Source organism: Kryptolebias marmoratus, linkage group LG1 (genome assembly GCF_001649575.2).
Source record: "Kryptolebias marmoratus isolate JLee-2015 linkage group LG1, ASM164957v2, whole genome shotgun sequence".
Classification (NCBI taxonomy): Eukaryota; Metazoa; Chordata; class Actinopteri; order Cyprinodontiformes; family Rivulidae; genus Kryptolebias; species Kryptolebias marmoratus.
In genome coordinates this window covers 23,394,407-23,414,885 of record NC_051430.1, presented here as the reverse complement: position 1 = coordinate 23,414,885, position 20,479 = coordinate 23,394,407, and the positions used below count along the sequence as shown (strand labels likewise).

The 20,479-nt window shown below is 45.0% G+C and overlaps 1 protein-coding gene across 2 annotated transcripts; it reads right to left on the bottom strand.

Annotated features, from left to right (window-relative positions):
- Nucleotides 1-21: 21 nt before the first annotated feature.
- Nucleotides 22-19,928, bottom strand: atxn2 (ataxin 2). Of its 2 annotated transcripts, none has more exons than XM_017412378.3 (26): nucleotides 19,819-19,928; nucleotides 17,636-17,666; nucleotides 17,244-17,303; nucleotides 16,774-16,845; nucleotides 15,823-15,973; nucleotides 15,207-15,221; nucleotides 12,404-12,528; nucleotides 12,170-12,261; nucleotides 11,770-11,958; nucleotides 10,899-11,071; nucleotides 9,895-10,143; nucleotides 9,082-9,267; nucleotides 8,038-8,220; nucleotides 7,756-7,863; nucleotides 7,573-7,643; nucleotides 7,138-7,502; nucleotides 6,854-6,917; nucleotides 6,610-6,756; nucleotides 6,116-6,133; nucleotides 5,475-5,547; nucleotides 4,925-5,118; nucleotides 4,649-4,775; nucleotides 3,598-3,792; nucleotides 3,326-3,519; nucleotides 1,546-1,723; nucleotides 22-257 (listed from the first exon to the last, which is right to left on the bottom strand). In XM_017412378.3, exons 1-26 carry the CDS (start codon nucleotides 19,926-19,928, stop codon nucleotides 172-174), a joined length of 3,456 nt encoding a protein of 1,151 aa, XP_017267867.1. In that variant the 3' UTR covers nucleotides 22-171. The 2 variants fall into 2 exon arrangements, with proteins under 2 accessions (XP_017267867.1, XP_017267868.1); XM_017412379.3 differs by having other exon boundaries at nucleotides 22-200.
- Between the last annotated feature and the right edge of the window lie 551 nt (nucleotides 19,929-20,479).

Sequence of the window (20,479 nt, the reverse complement as noted above, 5' to 3'; positions counted from 1 at the left end):
GGAGGGAGGGAGGGAGGGGGGAGAAAAGCCGATGTGAAGCATGACGGGGGAGGGAAAGGAGGAGCGGGAGGAGAGGGAGGGCTCTCGTGCTCTTCGTTGCCTGCCTGCGGAGGCTCTGGGGGTGAGAGGCGCGATGCGGAGCGGGTCCCTCGGCTCGCCGGCGCCCCCTATCTACAGCTGCTGCTGGTGGTGAGTCTGCACTGCAGGGGCGACACAGAACCGGGACAGAGAAAGACGGGGACGGACCGTCGTTAGATCTGAGAGGGGAGGACAAAGGTCAGAAATCTTTCAAACAGGAATATAAATACATTTAGGAGAGATGGCATCGTGGAACAATTAAGTGTACAGATTTACAGGCCTTCTGAGATGTAATCATTAACAGGCAACAGAATAGTCATGTATGCTACATATCTGTAGTTTCACGCAGCCCTCCAGTCATCCTCCTGACTACCAGCAGTTCAAGTTTGTCCTCTGTGGAGGACATTTATAAACCTGAACATCTCCCACTCTCTGCAAATCCTTTTTCTTCTACAGAGGATGTGGAGGAGTGGGGATAATTACCTTATAACGACTGGGGAATTTAAAAAAACAATTGTGATTGGACAATATTTCTGTTCGTGGGGGTCAGGAGGTCATGATGAGCCTGGTGGTCTTATTAGCTTTGTTCAAAACACAGACTTGGAGCCGTCTCGTCTCTTGGATGGTCTGATTGTCATTCTTCTATAAGAAATTGTTAAAATAATAAAAAAAATCTGTCTGCTTTTTCAGTTTGGTGGCGGCAGGTGGGCTTCTCATCGTCGCTCCTGAGTTGAGGTGACAGACGGGAGCGCTGGAAGCTCCAAGTTCAGGTCTGGGGTTCGGGTTCTGTCAAGCAGCTGTAGCCCTGTTTATTTTCTGACACATGCTGGTCGGACAGACGTCTGGGACGTGATGCAGCCGGGGCGGGGCTTTCAGCGCTGGGGCGAGATTTTAAAATAATCATTTCTGGTAACTGTCATGGCAAACAGATAAAGAGACAATCCCATATTCCAAAAAGGAATGTCCCCATGTCTCAGTAAATCATGAAATTTAGTTGAGCAGGGAAAAAACTAGAATCATATGGAGGTTCAGCTGTCACCCAGACAGCCTGCCAAACTCGCAGAATAAAACCACTTCTGATCCAAAAGGATTCCCACGAGTGGCTCAAAATAATATGGGGGGGGAAGAAACGGCCAAAAAGAAATAAAAAAAAAAAGTGATTTGTTTGCATCCTTGTTAAATGAACAAATCAAACTGTGTGTCGTTCAGAGCTGCCAAGTGTTAGCAGCCGAGCTGTGGGCAGGAACTGATCCAAACAAATCTTTGGTCTTCTGCCATTTTATTTTATTTTTTTTCTCTCCTCTGCCAGATGAATCTTTCTTTGGAGCACATTCGCTCAGAAAAAATAAAAATATATATATCAAACCCACTAAGACAAAACGTTATTGACCGTGGTGCAAAAACAGCTGAATTCGAGGGGGAAAAAGCAGCAACTCGACCTGTAAGGGTGCTGATCGATGAACGTACCTTGTGGGTGCGCCAGGTAGGAGAAATGTGTGGTGGAGGACACGGGGATGGGGTTCAGGGCCGTCTGGGGCATCGGTGGCTGTGGACCCCCCGGGGGGCCCTGAGTGGCCATCAGCATCATGGGGGCGTGGGCGGGCCCCGGGTGGTGAGACTGCACGATGCCGGACTGCATATGAGCCTGGGAACGAGACAGAGAGAGAGGGCCGGTGTGTGGAGGGAGGCGAGAACAAAACGTTACAGGAGATGAAAACACAAGAGCTAGAAATGATGAACCAGAGGAGGCTGCAGCTGGAAACATTTTAAACCCTCATTACATCCACAAAAAAAGCAGAGCTGAGGAGACCTTATAGCTGCTGTCAGGTTAGCTCACACACACACACTTCAAAGGGTAGCTTTACTCCACCCTCACGACTTCACAGACCACTGAATGAGTTTCCGAAGCGAACAAAAGTACCTCCAACGGTACAAAATACACCGACAGAGAATCAGAGTAATCTAAACCCAGAGCATGGATTCCCTCACACCACAATCCTGAATATGTGTCTAGAGTTGGAGCACAGGCAAAGATTTCACAAAGATGTCACCTGTGACCTCGACCTTTGACTCTGAAATCAATAGGGATCACCCTTGACTCGTCACCCAGTCATGCAGTTGGACATCCCCACCTTACACAGCTGCAGTTAGAGCACATACAGGGTTCTCACAAAGAACTGTGACATTGACTTTTGACCCTGTGACTATGAAATCAATGGGGATCACCCTTGACCCATGAGGTGTCCAGCTGTACAGTTTTGACATTTCTGTGTTAAAGGGTCATTAATTTAGAGCTCAGACAAGAAATAGTCCACAGACAGACAGTGCGTTCCAGTTGTACCAGGAAATGGAAATTTCCGAGCTCCTAGTCTTAAATTTCAACGGGAACGCTCACTTCAAGTGAGATATCCCACCCGGAAAGTGAAAGAAACTCCGACGAACCCCCCCAGTTAGGATTTCCAGATGGCTGCTACTCGCTACATTAGTAAGCAAGCTGTTACTTTTGCTAATATTTGCTCTTTAAGTTGTTCTTCCACATTTTATCACTTGTACAATTAGTACTTTTTAACATGTTCCGCGAGTGGAGCGCGTATCTATTTAGTTAGATTTAATATTCAGAAACTGTGAGAAAAACAAAAGCCTTTGCTGCGGGTGTCCATCTCACTGAGTGGGACAACAGGAATGCAGTAAAGTGGGAAGTTTACGTCACTCCGACTTCCCAGTTACGAGTTCTGATATAAACTGAGCGCACCGAGAGACGTCTAAAAACTCAACCAGTAATCTGCCAAAGCGTTTCCTTTCAACAACGGTCCAGACTCCCTCCTCTGACCTCACTTCCTGGTCGACTTATCTGCACCGTAAACTTCGGTGTGAAGAAGAGACCGGCGGAGCAAGCTGCTTTTCAGACGCCTATAAAGCTCACATCTGGTGGAATCAAAGCGCCGTGGGGGTGATCGAATCCTGCAACTCCACTGCAGCCGGTGTGTGACACAAACATCTGGTGGAGCCAAAAAGATTTAAAATTCTCTTGGAACCAAAAGTTATAAACTACCATCTTCCTACGGTAATTAATTAAAAGTCTGAATGTGGGATCCATATCTTATTTTTAAAGTCTGAGACACAGCCAGGGGATATCCAGGAAACTTTCAGCACAATCAACACTGATATGAATCTGTAAGAAGCCTGCTGGACCTGATCCCAGACCTGATCTGACTCAGATCCAGCAGGGCCGTGGACTGTGACCCACCTGCTGCACGTGCGCCATGTGGTTGGGGTTGTAGCCGTGCTGCACCTGCTGCGGGTGGATGTACACGGTCTGCTGAGCAGAAGGGAACGACGCCTGGGGAGACTGCGGGTTGGGCCCCGGCGTCATGGAGGGGGGCGTCGGGGCCAAGGCCGAGTACATCTGCTGCTGTGGGGGCTGGCCGGCGAGGTGCAGGGCTGCGACACACAGAGACGGGCGGTTATCTCGCCGAAACGACCCGACCCCACCCGACCACGTCAGAAGGACGGAGTCACCTGCTGCTGCCGCCTGCGGGTGCTGGGGGTGCTGGACCGGACTGGCAGCAGGGTGGCTCGGAGGACCTCCGTGCTGTGGAGGACCACCCTGCTGGGCTTGGCCTGTGGGGGTGGCAGAGGGCTGAGGGTGCTGGGGGTGGTGGTGCAAGGTGGCACTGGGGTGGGGGTACTGCTGAGGCATGGGCCCTGGAGACACTGGGACAACGGGACACGGGGATCAGCGTTAATAACGAGGAGGACACGCTCCATCCCAGAGATCTGCAACCTTCACAACCTAAAGAGTTCTGCTAGAACTGTGATCATCAACTGGTGGCCTGTGGGCCTTTTCCAGCCGGCTGCGGTGACCTCTGAACCGAAAGCTTCAAACAAAGGAATAATTCAACGCATCAAAGTATATCGTTTGTTCTATTTTAAAACTAAAAAGCTGTAAGAAAGTGTTTATATTAATAGATATGTTTACATTTTAGGGCAAAAGGAAAAAACAGTCATGTGAAGAATGGGATTAAAAAAAACAATTTTATTCTTTAGATTTTCTTTGATAAAACAAACAGAATCCTGAAACCTCTGAGAGGCCTTTCTTTGTGGAAACTATGATTAAGTGTCCCAATTTGATAAAAGAAAGCATAAAGTTAAAGGAACAGAGAACTTAGACTCTTTTGTTGGATATTTAATGACTTTCTGACATTTTGTAACAACAGCAGAGACCTTCATTCCTTTTGACTTTAATCAGGTTTTTATCAAAGTTAAAACAAGGTGAACTCCTTGTTTTATTGACTTAATCTGTAAAATGTTTGCAAAACTACACTTCCTGTTCTTCTCAGCAGGTATTTAACCTGATCAGAGAAAGATCCCAATGAAGCAGCTACCGGCGTGTAGTTTCCCTCCTTCTGTTAGTAGTTTTGTTTTAGAGTCACACATTTACAGAAAACTGGACCGTAAACATGACAAAACTCACCTTTTCTGTTGTGCTTCTAAAACAATCAATAATATTTGTTTCCAGGTTATTTTTGGTCAAAGCTCCAAAGAGCTTGCTGATCTGATTGTAACGTACCGTACATGGTGTGCGTCTGCTCCTGGTACTGTGTGGTGGAGGAGGAGACCAGACTGGGTTGGCCGTGAGCGGGAGGCGCCATCATCCTGGCGCTGCCCTGCATCACAGGACTGAAGACATGCTGTGCCTGAAGGACACACAGACGACCACACCAGGCGTTAGTGCGTCAGTCCAAAGCTGCACGCAGGTAAGAACCTCTCAGGAGTTGGAGGGATCCACTCCTCTACGATCTGCTGCTGCTGTGAGCGTTTTCCGATGGAGGCGGCGGCGGCGTACCTGGGACTGGTAGTGAGGCATCTGCTGAACGAGCGGCTGACTGGTGAACTGCTGCGGGCTGCAGGTGAAGTACTGCGCCGAGTACGCCGGGCTCGGCGCTATGATGGGCGGCCCCGCCGCTGTGGCCGGGTGCATCATGGTGGGCGTCCCGGGCGGGTGGTGCTGGTCGGACCTCTGCTGCGGCATGTTGGGCACTAAAGATTTACGCCGGGAGTCAAAAATTAAACCGGTCGGGCGAGAGATCAAACGAGTGACCTTTTCCAGCTCCTGTACAGAGAAAACTCATCTCTGAGCCTCTTGTGTAAATGAGGCTGAAATTAAAACGATTCTGCGTGTGTGTTTATCCAAACATCATTGCCCGCCATCGCCTTCTAGCGGCGGGCGATGACTCGTAAACTCACTGACCAAATTTCAGGCGAGGCTACTAGCTCTGCTGAAGATTCAGTAAAAGAAGCGGGGGCGTGATAAGCCGCTGAAAACCTTTCCTGGGTTAAATGAGCCACGGTAATGCAGCGTTTAAAAGAGTGACAGAAGCAGCGCTGATTCTCACCTTTACCTGGTCTGTAGGGTTTGGACTGGCTGACCGTCATGTGAGGCATCTGAACCTGGTAAACAGCTGGAGACTGAGGGAACGAGGCAGTGAGGGCAGCAATGGAAGAGAAAACACTTTAACCTCAATCTTTCACAAACAACAACAAATATCCCTGAACTAAAACTCATCTTTCTGCATAATCAGCTTTTAACTCTTTGTTTTGACAGTTAGGCACTCACCTAACGCCTAATACAGTAAATATCCTAAAAAATAAAGTTATTTCTTACCTGGGGCCACATGCATTTACTGTCTATTGTTTGGTTACACCCCTGATTTTTCTAATCAATTCTATGTTTTCCCTCACTTGTACAACATGCAGTTTTATTACAAACTAAAGTGCAGCGAAGAAAGAAGCTTAGGACATTTTGAGCTAACGCTAACTGGTTTGGTAAACAGAAACGGGATGGTGTTAAATGTCCGTCTGGGGTGGCAGTTTTAAAATGAATTGCAATAAGAAGTTGGCAAACCAACATCTGATAACATTATTCCAACAAGCAAGCAAAACATCTCAGTACTGATTGGGTTTCCAAAAATAAACAAAAACAAGGATTGAAAAAAAACAACAAAAAAAGGTAGAAATCTTAGAAAAATTCACAAACCTTCCATATTATGCTTTTCTAATGGAGCAAGAGAGAGAGGAAGAGGAAGAGGAGGAGGAGGAGGAGGGGGAGACAAGGGAAAAAGAACCACTCTTTAGTTGTTATTGTTTGAACGAGTATGATGTTGGATCACCAAGTTTTTCTTAAAGCAACACAGGATACATCGAGTTACAGAAACAAGCGTAACGACATCCAGTCAAAATGTGTAAAAGTTCTTTAAAGGCGCCCTGAGAACGTCACAGAACAAACATCGTACATATTCACCCCCATTCTTAATGTAACCCTTTTAAAATCAGGATAAAATGCTGGAAGCAGGAGGTTCTTAGAGGATTGACTGAGACGATAAAAGACAAAACAAACAGACAAATGGGGGAGCCTGTGGTGAGGTTTGTTGGGGGAATAAATCTCATGAAACTGATTCTTTTTGTTGTTTTGTACAGATAATAACACGGTGCAGTGAATAGAAATGAATGCTGCACATCTTGGCGCCTCACCTGCACTCCGGGGCTGACGGGCGTCAGCGGATACATCTGAGGGAAGCAGACGGTTTGGCCGTACACGGCCTGCGGCTGCTGAACCACGATGGAGGGGCTGGGCTGGCCCTGAGGCCGAGGGGGCGTCGGGGTGTTGGCTGGTTTAGGCTGATCGAACAGGCGAAGATGGGAAAAAAAAACAAGCTCATTAATAACAAACCCAAGCGTGGCGCGTGGCAGTACCAAGCTCTGCTGCCGCACTGACCTGCGTGTTAAACCTGGGCTTGAACTCGTTAGCGTTTGGGTTCAGGGTGGATTTTCTTACTTGACTGCAGAAAGTGAACGACATGAAGAAATGAATCAGTCTGGTCCATTTATGTTAACTTCTGTCACTTTTAAACAGGTTTTCACAGGAGAAGCAACAAACAGAACTAAAAAGGGGGGTTGTTTTGGCATTTTACGGCAATAACAGGGTTCTACTGCAGGGAGAATATTAAAAACATTAGTTTTTTTAAAATAAATTTGATTGAAACACTAAACTTCACTCACTCCTGCACCGCTTCCTTTTTCTCCTCCTTTTCTTCGTGCTTGGCTCCACTGAAGGCGGACATGCTCGTTGTCTGGACTCCCTGTGAAGTCACGTCCAGCCCCGTCCTCTTCTGGTCCGGAGCTGAAGGAGACGGGGACAGGGACAGAGCGGCGGGGCTGCCAGGCTTGCTGCTGTTTGCGGTGGTGCCGGAAGGAGCGGCGGCCGCTCCGGAGGCGCCAGCGGGAAGAACGACGCAGTTTTCTGAACCGTCCCGTCCCACTGCGGAGGCTTTGTCCAGGGGGACGTCTTTTGGTTTGTCTGCGGGGTCTCTGGGAGGCTTGGACATCTGATCGAAGCCAGCGTCTGGATTTGAACTGGGCTGCAACTGGCGGAAAGAGGAGGAGCCCATTAGGTTGGATTTGAGCTGCTTTACCTCACGACATGCAGGTACTTACTCTAAAATCTTCACTAAATTTCTTCAAATTATCTATTTGTTTTCTGTGGTCTTGTGCCATAGATGGAGGTCCTGTAAGCAGAGAGAAATTGACTTATGACATATGTGAGAACTGACATCTTTAAAGTCCTAATTATCAAGTTTCACAACACTCTAAAGTCTGATTATAAAGTGTGTAATGTACCTTTACACACTGGTCTTGTGATACTAGGTGAGCTGTCCAAAGTCTTGATGCTCTCACTGTTTGTTGAGGGGGATGATTGTCTCGTCTCTTGGACACGACATTCTTTTGCTATGACAAATTAAAAAAAACAAAAACAAAGAATTTGCTTATTCAAAGCCCAGAACCAAAGCAAAGATTTCAGAAGAGCGCCTACAGTGCAGAGAAGCATCAAACGCTTCATTTTTACAGCAGAAATCATAGAAAACGTACTATTTTAAAGTAAAGTGTGACCGCCGGGCTCACCATGATCTCCTGATGGAGAGGCGACCATGTTGGGGGCGGGGCTAGCAGCAGTGGGAGAAGCAGCTGATGTCAGTGTTGTAACAGTTTCCACAGGAGCCGCTCCTGTTTGGGGCGAAGGGAGAGAGGACGACCCGGGGGGGGCGCCACCCAGGTTGTTCTGTCGCGGGGAGCGAGGCCTGTGAGCTGAGGGAGGGGGGGGGAGGCAGGAAGACGAAGAGTTTCACCGATCATGTCACGCAGACTTAACGCAAGCTACAAGCCCTGGTCTCAGAAACGCTTGTTATCTTTATAACAGCTGACCTAAGAGTTTAATGTTTATTAAAGCTACGGCTGCAAGGGGGACAAAGCTTGAGCTGAAATATTCCACGGGAATGATGGGAATCTATGGAGGTAACTGAAAATTGGGGGTAATTTAAACAAACTGCATCATATCCAAACAAAAATATAAACATTTTGTTTGGTCCCAGGAAAATAATAACCTAATTTCACTAACGACCCCACGGCGTCACAAGCACACAGGCTTTAGAGAAGGATGGATTTTGAACATTTCTACAGTTCTCTACTTCTTTGTTTTTTTGAACTTCATGTGCAGAAGTCTGAACGAAAAGATTCATGTTGTATGATTTATGGACAGAAAATGACCATTTTTAGCCATATAACTCTGATCACAACTGTTTGCATGTTATTTGATCTTTTTTTGTTGCTTCATCTACAACAAGCCCAAACAATTTTAAATAAATTGCATTTTTACAAACTATAAACACGTCCAGGTGACAGTTCACAGGTTTTTAGGGTGTGGTACTTCCCGATGCAGCAATAAAATCTGGTTGCTTTAGTTACGATGATGCTAAAATATATATTCCTCAAATATATTTAAAAACCCCCAATTAAAGGACTAACCTTCATTAGTTTAAATTCCAGGTTAATTCCCATAATTTACCCTTAATTAAACTTTTTAAAAAATGTGTTAACCCTACTCACAAGTCTTTAAAAACATGGCATCCAAACTAAAATCCCTAAAAAGAAAGAAAGACTACGTTTTACCTCCGCTGACCACTGAAGACCAGGTCCCTCCAGAGGAGCTGCTCCTGGTCGGAGGAGCTGCTGGAGCCTCCCCAGCCGAGTTGTGAGAGATCAGGTCCACGCCGGGGTGCACGCCGCCGATCCGCGATGGCGGCACTCTGTGAGAGCGAGGCGTCCTCTGGGACTTTGGGGACATCCTGGGAGGACCTGCAGGAGACGACAGACACGTTCCCCGTAAACGCACAGCGGCAGCGAGTCCCACACCCTCCTCACATCCAGCTTTAAATCTCTAACCATCTTTTAAAAAAAGGCCCAATCCTCTGCAGTCTACATCATGAACCCAGGTGTAAATAACACATCAAATGGTAGTGGCATGCAGGTTAGTAGAGAAAAATAAAATAAAAGTGATCAAACCAGTACAATTTTCAAACCGAGTTAAATGAAAAATGACATAAAGGAGGTAATAAGTGAGACAGAAAACAGCAGTGGGCAGCCATATGTAAGAAATAAAGACAAATACTTTACTGTTTCCTTTTTGTTTGTTTTCTACTTAAACTCTTGTTAGGCAGAAGGTGTAGAAAGCACAGCACAAACACCTTGGTGAACCCACATGCCAGGGGGAAATCACTCGATGCGCTGAAAAGAGGTCAGCTTCTCCATTTAAACTCCAAATCTGACCCCAAATCAGCCCGGACAAGCAATTCCACCCATTTTTGTTGTTCCACACTAAACCTGGGCAAATTCATTCATGAAAGGAGTCGTTTTTCTTTTTCTTTGTTTTAATGCTTCTAACAGTTATGCTTTTGCCCAGGTCTGCTCCACCTGTGTGGCTACCTTCTGATGACATGCGTTTGGGCAGGGTGGAGGCTGGCGACGTGGGCCCGTGGTGAGAAAAGGAGGATGAAGAGGAGGGATAGGAGGGATGGGACGAATGAGAGGGAGGCCTGGAAGGTCGGGAGGGGGGTCTGGAGGGTGGCCTGGTGGGCGTGGTCGCCCGAGGAGGCAGGGAGGAGGGGCCGGACTGGTAACGAGAGGGGGGACGAGAAGAAGGAGACGGACAGGGTGAGGGCCAGTGGGATGAACCTAAAGGAGGCAAGGACAAATGATCAAGGATAATAAATCAACTGAGGTGCGAGAAAACACAAAAGCTCAGCAGGAACAGCAGGAAAAATGGGAATGATTTGGTTGACAAAAGAGCAATAAATGCAGAAAAAATAAAAATGAACAAGACCAATTAATGTAAACATCACATATAATCTAATCTGATTAAAGTAAAAGATTAGAAAAATAGGTTTTATATGTTTTTAGTCATGCAGTTATGATAAAAAGTAAGCACAGCCTCTTTCAGTTCCTTTGTTTTACCTCTCAGTATGCAACAAAAAGGATGTTCTTTTAGTTAGTTTTTTTATACATTGCTTCTACATTTTCACCTACATATTGCTAAGTATTGACACACGTAAATACGATGTGTAGTTATTTATCTGAGTTTGTGTATTTACCCTGTTTTAGAAACATGGTAAGTTTCATACAACTTTTCAATACGCTATGATAAGGCATGAGCCAGTTACTGCTGTCAGGTGAAGACTGAGGCAGACAAAAAGGCTAATTAACCTCAGGAATGGTCCCCGCTCTGACTGCTGTCTACTGCAGGTAAGATACTGACTGCTAATAATTCAACACGACCCTACAAATAATAATGCCTGTACGTATTAAAAAACAAAGAGGGCAAACTTTTTATTTATTTACTGTGACTATAGCTGGTTTAGGTCACTAACAAACCTTCTTAAGGACTCAGTTTCAGAAATGCAGCACAAACACACAGCTGGCTGTGAACGTACCTCCATTAACCACCCTCTGGTCAGCCCCGGAGCTGGGACTGTAGTCGTGAGGTCCCGGTCGAGGAGCTGAGGGTCCGCCTGAGCTCTGACCCAAACGAGGTGAATTCTGGCGCCCTGGTCCCCATGACATCACTTCCCTGTTCCTCTGGCCTGGAGGAATGTACTTGTTCTCTCTACACACACACAAATACACACACAGGGGTTCTGTTAAATGCAACAATAATAATAAGGCGAGGGATCTAATCTGCACTACATTAATCTAAGTACGAGGACGCTTTTGTTCATCCCTAAAATAATGGCTCCAGCAACAGATGCTGTATATTTATTGAGTCTTCCTGGAACTACTTTGTTTTTAAGGCTTAAATATGTCTCTGAAGGCAGCACGGAAGTCTTTCCACAGCAACCCCGTGCTGTCTGGAAGCTCCATGTTCAGTAAATAAATCAGTTTGAATGTGATGTATGGTATATTAGCAGGCCGAGCAAGGGAGCTCTCTTTTTCCCTTTGTAAAATATAAGCACAGGAAATACCAGCATATGGAGATAGATCAACCTAAAAGGCAGAAACACTGCTACTACAAAAAGCACACCTCTTAATACATTTAAAGTTTGAGTTACTGCACTAAGATGTCGACGATTTTTAGAAACAAGAGAGTCATTTTTATAATGATTAACTACAAACTGAAGAATCCAATATTTGCAGGGATAATTAACTTCCATAGAAAGGTCATTTACATGATTTAGAGCTGGTATTAGTGAACATACGGAGGGCTGCAGACTAACAGAATTACTGAAATCTGAACCTGACGGACGCAAACAACGGCTGATGTCAAAGCTTGCATTTACATTCAGAAGGTGTGGGGCTTGATCTGACCTGCTGAGTGTGTGGGTCTCCCGCTCGCTTCGCACCACAGCGGTGTACTTCTCCTCCTCGGAGCGCTCGTCGTTCTCCAGTGCCACGCGGGCCTTGTACGTGGCGCTGGCCTCGATCTCCTCCGCCAGCTGGGCGGCGCGAGCTTCTCTCTTCAGAAACTCTTCCGAGTCGTCGCGCTCCAAGGGGACCCTGGGAAGGAAAGGCAGGAGAGACGGGGACTGACTACGGTTGTGCAACTAAAGCGCAACAGGGGAAACATGATGCAACCTCGGCTAAAAAAACAGAAAAAAAAACAGACTTTTAGTGTTTTTATACTGAGCTAGGAGTCTAACATGTGAAATAAGGAGTAAAGGACAAAGTCACAGAGTAAAAGATAAATGGAAAGCAAACGGAAGCTTACGTATATGTGGACAGGCTGCTGTCATACGTAGACAAAACTCCATATTTCTCCTCGTTGTACTTGAACATGTCGTTGGGGTCCCACCCATTTGACTGGTTTTAGAGACAGAAAGCAGCAGAGACAGAATCTGACAAGACGTCCACTAAAAGTATCCGCAGTCTTTAACACAAGACAATACAGTCAACCTACAACGACCATCCCATGTGTGACATCAGTGTGTCTGTCTGATCGTACCACATCCGTATCCAGAGACTCGAGGCTGTCCGAGTTGTGGGTTTCTCCTCCATCCCAGGGCTCCAGGTCCTTCTCTTTATGCTCCCCGTTGATTCTCCCGGTCACTGCTGCATCTGTGAAGTTGTCTGCGGCACCAAAAAGAAAGCACGTCGATGTATGTGCGGCGCACCGTCGCACGCCAACAGCTTCATAACTGGGAGGGTGGGGTGGGGATCCCTGGGTACCTCGCAGTATGTGTGACAGGGTACACGTTCAACAATACAGCTGCTAACAGCACGACGATTCTGTGATGTTTGAGGAATTGTAAAATGACGTAAAAATATGAAAACTAATGGCTGAGAGTGTTAAAGGTCAGGATTTATGTCTTTATACGTTGACTTTAACTTGGTCTGACAAACCAGCAAAAATTCATTTAGCAGTAAAGTTTGACTCCACCCCCCCGAAAAGGTAAAATTACAACTATGACTATGCAAATAGTATAATAAATTGATATTTTAGATTTTAGTTCTTGAGTGTAAAAGTGAACCATGTTTGTAACAGGGACGGTCAGTGATTTTGAATATCTAAAGTCTAGATAAAACAGAATATTTTAATGGATTATTGTTGCCGAGACGAGTTTTTGTTCTCCCCCCACCAGCACCTGGTATAACACTCTTAGTTGTTTCCTAACTTTGTGCTTTTCCAATCAGTGTGCTTCATTTCGCCTTAAAAACCAGCTCTGAGCATCCCAGCGTCTTTCTGCCACTGTACATTATTTTGAAAGGACTACTGAGTGGAACCTATGGTCACAGGTGAGCTCAGCTTTGATGCCAGCATACATGCATCCCCCTCCACGTTCATCCATAGGACTGGTGAAAAGGAAGAAATATAAAAGATCCCCAGCTAGAAGAGTTAGCAGCAACACATGTCTCTGTGCTCAAAACCTCAGCTGCAGGATTTGTAATTTAATGAGAGGCCCTACTGTGTGGGCACGGCCATTTTTAAAGCAAAAAACACAAAACCGCTAATGGTCCAGAATCATTAAACTGTTGCTGAGATTACCGCTCCTTAAGATTGCTTTCCAAACAGTTTGTGCTATATTAATGAAACCTGCATGAATAAAAGCATGAACTGCTGCATTACTCTTCACTTTGAGGGGCAGGGATGAATATTCAAAGAAAAGTCAAATAATTTCAATAAATTTAAAGTGTTTCTGTTTCAAATGTCCATCCCCAGTGTGTAAACACGTACGCATGTTAGGATTATTAAACCCATCCTTGTGGGTCTTCAGCTGGTTAACATTTTGTCAACTTGTGCTCATTCATGTGTTCAGCAGGAAGCCATGAAGTCCTGGCGCCGGCAGCACGGACATCTGCTCAGAGTTCTTCATCTTATTAATCAAACCAGTCGAACTTGGCGCCGGCTCGTTAATTTTTGTGTTGCATAAAAACAAATACGACGTCGACATGTCGTCCCGCCCCTACTCACGACAGCGTGTGGTCACGGGGGGATAGGATCAGTGTTTGTGCAGGGAGGAGCTCGAGCTCTAAGAGCCTCAGTCATGAGCTCGCAGCAAAAAGGTTCGCAGGGAGCCGTAACCAGACAGGACAAATTTGAGCTGACTTTGTTCAGGTAACGTAGCATTTCTGCACTGCCCGACTTTATCGTCGCCTCATTTATACAGCATCACCATGGCAACAACCTGAGGAGCAACATTCGCATGTATAAAAAAATTAATTAAATTAAAAAAAATCAACATGTCGTCGATGGCGATCCATTTATTCAGCAGGCTGATTATTTAGATATCTGTGCTCAAAGGGGATCTGAAATTCTATTTGAAAGGAAAGTTCATCCCGAGTCTGCCCTTCTATCCCCAGATGTTGCGCCATAAAGCACAGCAGCCACCCGGAGGCTTAAAATCCATGCATCCAAACTCATTCGGTGATTAAAAAGTGCATTTAAACACTTCTGACAGAAGCTGTAAGTTGGCACCACACACGCTGGGATGACAGGCCTTATTTTTATTTTAGGAGGTTGCTGGCATGCTTTGCTGTTCGAGGGAATTGTGCAGAACGGGGGTAATTTGCAAATGAAAAAAATGGGTAAAGTGTAGGGTAAGCAGACATGCATTTAGACTTGCAGTCTTAAAGAAGAAAAAAAACAAACCCAAAACTTTAGGGCCATGACAAATCAAGCATCCAGGCAAGACTCCCCGTTTTTAGAGTAAAGGTTGAAAATCAAAAGAGGGTGCTCAGCGTTAAGTTTAAAACTGTTGCTTTCAATGGAAATCACACTTATGGGTCGAATCGTTTCCATCTAGGTACTTCAAAATAGGTGAAATTTAATTTAAAATCTAATTTACAGCAATATTACATTATGTTAAAACAGGACTTTCAAAGTTTGTTTAGAGCTATAGTAAAAAGATTAATTAAAACCTAAATATTGATCTTAGTTTAAACCGGAGGCAGTGTATTTACATGAAGTATTTTAAAGTATTTCTCTTACACATCTACATTTAACCACTAACTTAAAAACTTATACGTCTGGCAACTTCTTCCATGGAAAGCAACAACTGTTTCCGAAGTGACAGAGGCTCTGATCATAAGATGGAGCAAGAATGATTTCCATATTAGTGAGTCTTATTTTCTTTGATTGCAGGAAAAGCTAAGAATGCTCAAGTTTTCTCATGAAGCTGGCAGCGAAAAGCAGAAATAACTGGCGACACAAAATGCGTAAACTTTTTACAGTTTCATTTTATATTTCCACAGACTAAATCACAGTGTGTGAATCTGAGTGTATAGAGTTAAAAAAAACAATAAGTTACCTGAGTCAGAGGAGACTAGACCGTTGGAAAGAAGAGACACACAGATGACAAAGTCAGAAGAGGGGCTGAGAGAACGACAGACCAACATACGAACCAACAGTCGATTATCTGACCAACAAGCTACGGACCGACTGGGTGAATCTCCTCAGATTTTTACCCGTTTCTGTCTGCTTTGTTAAGCGACAACAAGGCAGCTTTTACAGATTTTACAAGGCGGCAACAGTGCAGCCGTTAAAACTCCCTCATCTGTACGTTTTGTTAAACGACAAAGTCTGTCTCTGTCCTAGAGAGGTCAAGATGAGTTATATAAAAACAGACTTCTTCGGCTTTTATTAAGTGTCCTTGCTGCACTTGGGCAATCTTCGGGCCAATCAATAGATCAAATTAGTCTTAAATGACTGGACACTCTGAGCAGACATACAAGGTTTAGCTCTATGGCATCAGGGCACTGAAGAGACAAAACAATCAATAAAATACACGCATGTCCTGAAGGGCATTCACTCAGCAGGTGAGGGTTCTTTTTTGGTTGTTTTTTTTTTGCTTGTGTCTGATAGATTTTAAAATGAGACGCTGCACTGTTAAGTTTAAATGTACAGGTAATATAGGCCTTCGGTACCTTTTCTGGCAAAATTCAGGTCCACGTCTTTGAAGGTCACCACTACGACATCGGAGGCTTTAAAGATGATGCTCTCTACGATATCTTCTTTCCTGGGGCCTATACTCAGCTCGGAGGCCTTTCTGTGAGCGGCATCCAACACCAGGTCGCACTGGGGAACACGGTCACAGTGAAAAGGTGATAAATAACACGAGCCTAAACTATGCAGGAAAAAAACAGACCCTATGCAAGTGGAGATTTTGTCTCTTTAGCTTATTTTACAACCAAAAGCCAACAAAGATGTCAGGAGAGCCGACAGGAGCTCAAATTTCCCCCAAACTTTCTCACAACTTGTTTAATATTTTCTTAGTAAACTGAAAGCCAATGGTCTGCAGCCAAACAGTGCAGTGCTGACTTACAGACAGGGTTCAGGGATAAAGTGAAGCAAAACGGAAATATTTTAGCCTTTCTGATCATGTCGAACACTCCCACAACAAAACACACACACCAGGGGTTTGTCTTCTTCTCAAAACTAAGCAGAGCTTGCCTGTGGAAGGACACCAAATTGAATTTGTTCTCGGTACCCTGCAAGCCTAATTTACTTTTCAGACATTAACCCTTTTAAAAAAAAGAGCAGGATATCAGATGCAGAAATATAAAAGGGTGAGAAAGCACAGGGTCCTGTTTTATGGGAATCTCATCGACGACTGCAGCTAAACTCGAGCCCCACCAAGAGAAACTCTTCCGTCACTGAGACTAGGCTGTTTATTTGGACAAATTAATTGGAAATGTGACTTCCTAAAAAGGGAAGCCGATGGGTCACAGCCCTGTCTGCCATAAAAGGAAAGACGAAGAAGCTGATCCTTGTCTGAAGCTGCTATTGCAGGATGCTGTCACAGTCCAGCTTAAATTAACCGTGCAGATTTATCCATTTAAAAATTTAAAAAATGGCCGTAGTGTGCGTTTCCTTACCTCTGGACCATATGTCTTAAATACTCCTTCATATACGGCTCCGTTTTTCACTTTCAGCTCACACTTCGTCCCCTGTGAACAAACAAGCTGCTGGTTATTCAACTGTACGCAACACTTACTCGTTCAATGGAGTGCCAAAGTAAATTTACACATTCTGAAAATAAGTTCAGAAAAGCCCCATCTGCTGTGACACAGATAAATGATTGATCAATCTTCTCCACGTTGTTAAACCACCAGCTGTCTCTACTAACAAGTTTCGCTTGCTGCAGCGTAGACATTTTGAAGACGCAGCATGTGGTGAAAGAAAAACTGCAGCATTGTTATTACGCAGTCATTTACAGTAAGCAAGCATCATTTTACAGAAAGGATTTAGAACCAACCCCTCTTTGCGAACACATTTTACTGCACACGAGACGAAAACATCAGAAGGATGAACTTATTGAAAACCTTCAGACGCAAAGGAAACGTACCACCACTGAAGTTAAAACGTGGACCATCCTCATGTTTGCATATACACCACTGAAAATTACCTAGAGAGAGAGAGAAAAAAACCCAACATTAATGATGTTCCCCATTCACAATAAAAGATCATGCTGAATAAAACACACAGCTGTGTGCCACCTATTAGACATCTGTTCCTTTCACAACAACTATGAGAAAAAATATCCAAATACTGGAACTGAGCTTCCTCCATTACAAATGACGCTGGCACAGAAGGAGCAGAAGGCTGTCAAAATGCTAATTTGTGAAGATACTTAAATTTAACACATGAACAACTTCAGACTGTAAAGGCCTATGAAGCACTAAAAGTTTTTTGTTTTTTTTTCCCAAACCAACTTGTGAGAGTTAGCAGGTTACTTACCGCTGCAGAACCCTTCCCACTGTGTCTTCCCCTGAAAGGAGAATAAAAAAATAATAATTAAAAAAAGAAACATGGCCTTTTAGTCAAACTCCATCATAACAGTAAAGCTCTCCCGAGCACATTGTAGTGCAGCAATAGAAGTACAGACAGGACACAAAGTCGATCATTCAGGGAATATCAAACCACAGCTGGAAGCGTTAAAAGGGAAGAAAAAAAATCCACTCAATCCACCCAGTTTATTTAAACTCCAATCTAGGAAACCATTAGCTTTGGCGCGGTGATGTTGCCTTATGGGTTTCCAGCATTTTGGGTTGTCTGGTGTAACCAACACATATCTGGGTAATGGATGCCTGTGCTAAGACTTTGTCGTCCCGTTCTATTTGAAATAAAAGCATTTAAAAGAGCTGACAAAAAGCTAAATCTTTGGAAGATGACAGCTCATGACTTTAACAAATGTGCCCTTTTGTAAAAAAGGTCAAATCTGAGTCTCCAAAATGTCTCAAAACGTTTGCGGGAGTTCTCAGTTTCTTTGCTTTGTTTGAGTCGTAGAGGCTCGCAGTCTTGTCATTTGAATTTGACAAAACGCAGCCTCGTTGCTCTCTGGTCACTCAGAATTTAGCCACCGTTTGCACATCCCTGTTTTTGGGTGAAACTGTAACATCTGTGTTGCGTTTCGGCCATCTGGTGTGTGCGCCAACAGTGATCAGATTCTCCAGGCAGGTCACAGAGTAGAAGTGTTTGGAAGCAGCCGGCATCGGCGCGAAACTGCACACGCGCACTTCTGCTGCACCATCTCCAGGGGGGTCAGCGGAGACGCATTTCTCCCACATCCTTCAAATGCCGGCGCGCCAATAAAGCACAAAAAAAAAAACCCCACAGCGACAGCTAGTGACCTGGCATGGAAGCTACATTGGATTCGACATTTTTCCGCCGTCTCGTCTCAGGAGCGACTGCGATGGTGTGACGATTTCGCAACCAACATGGGAGAATCGATAACGTTTCCAGGAGATCGTTCGCATCTGAACTGGGTCTTTGAGAGGCTGCAACGAAAAAAATTGGAGTATTTTCTTGTGATACCGAGTCACCGACTAGCTTGCAAATTTGAATAAGGATATATATTAGTAGTTTAATACTGAATGGCATCACAGCAGTGTATATAAAATGCAGATGTTACAATTTGCTATAGATTATGCTGCATTTTGCTGGTTAGAATAATGCTTAAAAAAAGACTTGATAAACATTTTTTTGTAACCATGTTCCAGTGTGAAGCAGCTGGCATGTCGCCAAGCATTTACAGTAAGTTCAGTGTTTGTTTTTTTTTCTTTCAATCATTTAAACACATCACCCTGTAGTAAGACAGAGCTATTCCTCAATCGAAGCCGGGTATCCACTGGTTCAGTCTTCCATGTACAGTACAACCAGCATGGAGGAAGGGACGTACTGTCCTGCTGACCAGGACAAAAAATAAAATAAAATAAATAAATAAAAATATGCAGGAATTTTTGTTTGAACTGACAGGGTGAGTGTGTCCACTTCAGCTCAGAAAGTCATGATTCAAGGACACTAATTTCTCAGTAAAAAAAAGCCAGCCAAGTGTGATAATGTCCCCCCTCTTCTTCGCCCTCGGCCCTTGTCTCCACGCCCTCCTCTTCCTCCTCTACGCGCTTTTACGGCAATTTTTTCTTCTCGGCGTTGCCCGTTGCAGCAACGTTGCGGTAGCGTGCACGCCGCTCGAATTGACAGTTGCTCGGACAGGTCGCCTCTCCTCCCTCCTCGGAGCAATCTGCACCGAGATGCGAACATCACGGCTAATTAACTCGAATCGACTTCAAACTATTAAAACTGTTTCGACGGGCTCACCGAGGCATGGTCGCGCAATCGGTGGGCAGCACAAGAAAACGCACGAACGTGCGTGTAATGTGCGCCGGTGGTGAAATGTTGCGTTCAAGTTACAGCAACACCGGACCGAGCGACCAGGCCTCGTACGGCGTTTCGGTGTGGATGGAAACATGTCGCAAGGCCCGCGCAACGTTCCCAAACCATTTATCCGGCTTGGCATAAATGTCATCTCTCCAAACTAACCCTGCCGGGCACGAACGTGTCACAGTGCCGAATGGTGGCCGCGTCGTCCCCGTCTACCGCGTTTATACTCGAGGTTTTCCCTGAAAAGAAAATGCACCGACCTGCCCAGATTCTGTCTCCCCCCGCCGCTTCCTCCGGCTCCAGAGGCGGCCGCACCAGTCGTGTTGCCACCGCCGGGCTTGCTTCGATTTCCTCCGGCCTTCATTGACATGGTGATCCCATAAAAGACGGCAAGATAAAATGACCACCTATAGACTTCTTGACAACGACACGGCGTGCGTGAGTCCTGCTAACAGGCTAATGTCAACGTGCCTTTTAAAGGAGGATGCTGATGCTACGCAGTTAGCTAGTTAGCTAAATTAGCAATCTGTACAACTCTAATTAAAACCGGGAAATCAATATTTAAAAAATGACAACACGCTGTGGTAACTGATCCAAAGTAAACATGTGCCTTAAACCTACTGTCAATTTGTTATGTAATCCTAACAAAAAGAAAATCGATTATCTCAAAATAGGGTTTACAGCTAGCTCGGGTTCTTTCCGTTGCTAACAGCAAAAAGACCAAAACAGTCTGAAAGGGGACAAAAAGCGGCGGAGGGATATGTGGAAGGCGCAACGATTCATGCTACATAACGCAGAATCCGTGCTCCGAATTCACCGGCGGCTTTTGGTTTACTTTACAGAAAAACGAAAGAGTGTTTATTTTTGACACGAATGTGGCAACAAATACTCGCTCGTTTAGAGATTTCCAACCTTGCGCCT

Excerpts from the sequence above, each read along its gene's own strand:
- atxn2 (XM_017412378.3), bottom strand. The coding sequence starts at position 19,928 with ATGTCAATGAAGGCCGGAGGAAATCGAAGCAAGCCCGGCGGTGGCAAC. Across the intron at positions 7,864-8,037 it reads CTCTCCATCAGGAGATCATG|CAAAAGAATGTCGTGTCCAA; the intron begins GTGAGCCCGGCG and ends AATTTGTCATAG. Across the intron at positions 258-1,545 it reads CTACCTGGCGCACCCACAAG|ATCTAACGACGGTCCGTCCC; the intron begins GTACGTTCATCG and ends CTCCCCTCTCAG.